The 6,000-nt window shown below is 36.1% G+C and overlaps 2 protein-coding genes across 2 annotated transcripts in view; one reads left to right on the forward strand and one right to left on the reverse strand.

Moving 5' to 3' along the window:
- The window catches only part of rk (rickets), a 725,726-nt gene that overhangs the window by 49,658 nt on the left and 670,068 nt on the right, over positions 1-6,000 (forward strand).
- On the reverse strand, positions 1,176-1,886 carry LOC136827044 (uncharacterized). Its single transcript, XM_067084793.1, has one exon. It carries the CDS (start codon positions 1,884-1,886, stop codon positions 1,176-1,178), a length of 711 nt encoding a protein of 236 aa, XP_066940894.1.

Here is a 6,000-nt window from a genome sequence, read left to right on the forward strand (position 1 = left end):
TTTACAGAAAGCTGAAAAAACCTTCAGCTTTTGGAAGGCATTCCAACGGGGCATTGGGTTTCAATTAAGAGCCTTTTAAAATCTCATAAAATTGTCTGGAAGGTTAAGGTGAAGGTAAAAGGTGAGGGGAAAAAGGGGGCTGGGGTTGAGTTGATTAGGAAAACCTCAAGGAATAAAAGTCCTTTGGTTTTGGACCACCTGACTCAACGTTCGCTACGAATGAAAGTTTAGACACATTTCGTTTTGACTGATTAACTTAACAGCCAATTATTCCTTTAACTTCAAAAAAGCTGTAAGAACGCAGACGCAAAGATAAACAGTCTGTCAATTCCAGATCTTGATCTTAAAAGTGTATTAATTATAGGTTTGTTGACGCATATAGAAAGTCTTTTAATTTAATTTTCTCATGAATAGAAAGCGAATCAATTTGAGGCTTTCTACACAAAGAGGAAATCGGTTCATTTTAGATACATTTCAGACGGATAAGACTATTCATTTAAGTTTTCTACACGAAAGGTCGATTAGTTTTAGATTTTCTATCACGCATGCGCAATATGACACATCATCCCTTCACCCCATAACAAGACTCAGATACATCATAAACGCCGGACTATCGAGTCAAAATGATATTCTCTCACCTCTACCTTAATTCTTCCTCTTCCCCTTATAAGTAAGATTCCTCATATTGCAATGCAGAAATCATTCCCCCATATAACCCATTTCGTGGGGTGCAACGCCAGTAATCTGTTTTGTACGCCCGTCTCCACCCTCCGACCTTTGGAAAACGCCCTTGGTGGAAGGCGTCTCGTTCCTACGCTTCTGCAGCGTACGAGAGGAGGGTGGGGATGGGGATGCCGACGCGCCCTCGTGGGCGCCCGAACCTCTTAAGAATGATTGTAGGCTGTTGTTCCAGCCACGTTCCAGACGACGCCGTGGGCGCCCTTGGCCGTTTTTGCAGCCAGACAGCTTCGTGGGCGTCCTCTTTCACTCGTTGCAACTGGAAGCTAGACAGACAACGCCCACGGTGGGCGTGATTCTCGTTGTTGCAACCAGACAACGGGCTTCGTGGGCGCAATTCAATCTTCTTTCCAGACTTTCGGTATGGACGCCCATCGCCCAAACGCCCGTCTGCGGGCGGCCTCGTCTTCCTCCTCGTGACTGATGATCATTCTTTTTCAAATTGAGTCTCGAACAGGTTTTAAAGGTCGGGTCGGGGTGCCTCCTCTGGTGATGATGTTGATGTTGATGTTGACGGTGATGTTGGTGATGGTGATGATGATGATGGTAGTGATGTTAGTGGTAGTGATGGAGATGGTGATGATGATGTTGGTGATGATGATGATGGTAGTGATGTTAGTGGTAGTGATGGAGATGGTGATGATGATGTTGGTGATGGTGATGTCGATGCTGGTGATGGCCATGATGTTGATGATGATGTTGGTGATGACGATGCTGGTGATGGCCACGATGATGGTGATGATGTTGGTGATGTGGTGGTGGTGATGACGTGTTGGTGATGGTGATGATGGTGGCGATGGTGATGATGTTGGTGATGGTAGTGGTGGTGATGGTGTTGATAATAATGTTGGTGATGCTGATGTTAGTGATGGTGGTAACGATGATGATGATGTTGGTGATGGTGGTAACGATGACGATGATGGTGATGGTGGTGATGTTGATGATGTTGGTAATAATGTTGGCGATGATGATATTAATGATGGTGGCAACGATGATGAGGATGATGATGAATTCGGTGATGATGTTGGTGATGTGGTAACGATGATGATGATGTTGGTGATGATGATGTTAGTGACGGTGGTGGTGATGATACTGGTGATGGTGGTAACGATGATGACGATGGTGAAGATGATGTTGGTGGTGTTCATGATGTTGGTGGTGATGTTGGTGATTCAGTTTAATGCTGGTGAATGTTGGATGTAATTGTAGGAGCCAAAATAAGTGCGGGGCGAAGAGAATGTCTTTTGAATGGTGTGGATAGCAATCAAATTTTACATTTCTCTTTGCATCTGGAGGGAGATTTTACTCTCAAATTATTATATATATATATTTACACATATGATAATACGAACACAGTCTTAAAATTGCTAGATCAATCAATGAGCTGAATATTCCGTTCTGTTTAATCCTTTGATGAGTTGATGAATGAGAAAAATGCTTTGTACGGTCAACGTCAGAGGGTCGATTAAGTATGAACATGAATGTATACTATACATGTGTATGTGTGTGTATGTGCACATGCATCCCGACACAAAAGCAAACGGTCACCAACACCAGGTGGAAAAGCAAAAACAAATTCTTAAATGCTGGTGAATGAAAATACCACAAGGAAACATCACCTGTGGGTCTTACGAAGCTGTCAGCACCATTGAACGAACCTTACCACCTCCTCCTCCTCCTCCTCCTCCTCCTCCTCCTCCTCCTCCTCCTCTTCTTCTTCTTCTTCTTCTTCTTCTTCTTCTTCTTCTTCTTCTGTTTTGCCTTCGACACTCGCAGTCACTCAGCAGTTAGTCGATAGTTCTTCTCTTTATTTGGATGTCGATATTTTTGCTGAAATCTCCTCTACGATAAGACGTGCTGTTGGGTTGGTGGTCTGGGATATATGAAGGCGGGTGGGTGAGGGGCGGAGTGTAGTAGGTCACCACTTCTTCTGAGGGCTGATAATAGGTGTAGGTAGGTTTTGGGGAGGGGTGGGAGTAGGAGGTGGGTGGGCTAGCAGTAGTAGGCAGGGCTGGACTGTCAATTGAAAACCTGCTGGAACTGGTCACATTCAATTGAATTATTCAAGGAATTTTTTTGTTTAATTTTTAGACAAGTTTTTTTTTTTTTTAGACAGGTTTTTTTAAATTTAATTTCTTGTTTTGATCGTTTTGCGTCTTCGTGTCGGATTAATAATTGGCCTGTCTTGGAAATAATCGCCACTGACTAAGTCCTGGTAATGGACTTATTCATAGCTATTGACTCTTTAAGTCTTTTGTAAGTACTTTTCAAATGTTTTTGTGGGACTTGTCACAAGTCACGAAGACCAGCGAGCTGTTGAATCTTTTAAATCTTTCACTAACATGTGAAAGACAAACAACCAAACGATAGAATGCTCAACAAGCACTCTTTGAACAATTACCTAGGTTAGTAAACCAATTATACTCCAGGGAAGAGCAACCAATCAGTTTCATCCATTTCGGACTTTGATGTTAACAGCTAAGAAGGGAAATTGACTGGCTGATTGACTGACTGAACTTAACTTGCGTTACGAAGTGGAAATGGAATAGCACTCTGGGAAACAATGAATTGCAAACACTAACAGTATAGGGAAAATAGCATTACTTAATCGAATTATCGGCAGATCTGGTGCTTACCAAGGTGTCACGTTGTTACATTATTCACTCCCCTATATTTTTGTTACATTATTCACTCCCCTATATTTTTCTCTTTTTTTGTCATTCCATCCTTCCTTGCAACAACCTCATTAAGTTTTGCGTATTTTTCAATTGTGTGTTTATCTGTTTCGTTTTAGTTGTCTGTAAAATAAAACTGTTGTGCCGGCTTTGTATGTCCGACCGCACTTTATTCTGTCCGCAGTTTTTTCTGTCCGCCCTCAGATCTTAAAAACTACTGAGGCTAGAGGGCTGCAAATTGGTATGTTGATCATCCACCTTCCAATCGTCAAACATACCAAATTGCAGCTGTCTAGCCTCAGTAATTTTTATTTTATTTAAGGTTAAAGTTAGCCATAATCGTGTTTCTGGCAACGATATAGGATAGGCCACTATCGGGCCATGGTTAAAATTTCACGGGTCGCCGCTCATACATCATTACACCGAGGCCACCGAAAGATAGATCTATTTTCGGTGGCCTTGATTATACGCTGTAGCGGCTGTACAAAAAACTCGATTGCGCCGAAGCAGCTTTGGCGCATTTTTTAATTCTTTAAACACTTATCGAATATTTTCACTTGCATTACGCTTCATGTATTTTATAACCAATGGAAACTCGTCCTAAAACTTGCCATGCTTTTGTTAAATTCAACGAGAATGATAACATACTTCGAGTGATCATTATAACAATAATAAAAATGAGTATAGCCTTAATATAGGGACGTGGCTTAGGACAGGTGTTGACTGGATAGCCTACCTTGAATAAGAACTACGTATAACATTATTTTACATTGAGCATATTATTATTTTTTTGTCGGTCTCATCAGAGTTTTTTGGAAGTCATTTGGTCAGATTTATGAGGAAATTAATTTTGCAATTAGTTTGAGGGAGACCCTTTGAATGTAAGCTGCTTTTTGTATATATATATATATATATATATATATATATATATATATATATATATATATGTATATATATTTATATATATATATTTATATATATATATATATATATATACATATATATATGTATATATTTTTATATATATATATATATATATATATATATATATATATATATATATATATATATATATATATATATATATATATGTATATATATTTATATATATATATATATATACATATATATATATATATATATATATATATATATATATATATATATATATATATATATATATATATGTATATATATTTATATATATATATATATATATATATATATATATATATATTTATATATATATATATATATTTATTTATATATATATATATATATATATTATATATATATATATATATATATATATATATATATATATATATATATATATATATATATATATATATATATATATATATATATATATATATATATATATATATATTTATATATATATATATATATATATATATATATATATATATATATATATATATATATATATATATATATATATATATTATATATATATATATATATATATTTATATATATATATATATATATATATATATATATATATATATATATATATATATATATATATATATATATATATATATATATATATATATATATATATATGTATGTATAGCTTAAGATGTAATTATATGCCCCTCGTACATACAGACAGTTAGACAGACCGAGAAACGGACAGACAAAGAAATTTCCTTCTTGCAGTTGAGTTAATGTTATTTGAGTTGGTCAGAATTTTTGTATCAATTCTTTAGATCAAGTTTTTAATAATATCCGACTCTTCTCTTCTGATTAGGAGAACTAAGGAATGGATTTGGAGGATGTTAATGGGGGGGGGCGAAGGAAGGAGGGGTGATGTGATCCCCTAGGAGTAAAAAAAAAAACCCACTAACGATATAGTAAATGGCCCAGAAAGAACTCGTAAGTCTTTTTTCTTCGTGTTTAGTCTTCTTAGAAGTTTTGGGTGTGTATGTGTGTGTATGTGCGCACACACGCGCGCTGGAATTAGGAGACTGCTATACAAAACATATACTGTGCGTGTATGTGTTGGCGTGTGTATATGCTGGAATTAAGAGCTTTTGATATACTATTCGTGTTTGTGTGCGTATGTGCGCGCACATATGTGTACTGGAATTAAGAGCTTCAGTTATACAAAATATGTACTATGTGTATGTGCGCGTGCGCAAGCGTGTTGTAACTAAGAATCACCTGATATATAAAACATATTCTAATTTCTTACAAGTGTGGATTGGAAAGTCACCTTTTCACACCCCATTCGTTTTAAACAAGTGGGTTAGTCTAATCACGAATCACTCCGTTGAAGTGGTCCTTGGATAGTCCAAGATAGTCCCGAAGTGACCGGAGATAATAGTAAGTGTAATAGTTTCCGAGGTTTTACGACAAAATCGGCAGATGAACTTCAAGGGAAGTTTTTTTTTTTTTTAATCTTTTAAATGGTTCGGAACCACTTTCTTGTAGGATTGTCTGAAGAGTTTTTTTTTTTTCCTGAAGTGTTTTACGTTAGCTTTTTTATTTATTTTTTTTCTGCTGTGGTGGTCTTATTTAATTATCTGATCAACTTGAAGGAAAACAATCTCCATTGAAAT

Source organism: Macrobrachium rosenbergii, chromosome 41, assembly GCF_040412425.1.
Source record: "Macrobrachium rosenbergii isolate ZJJX-2024 chromosome 41, ASM4041242v1, whole genome shotgun sequence".
In the NCBI taxonomy this organism is placed as follows: Eukaryota; Metazoa; Arthropoda; class Malacostraca; order Decapoda; family Palaemonidae; genus Macrobrachium; species Macrobrachium rosenbergii.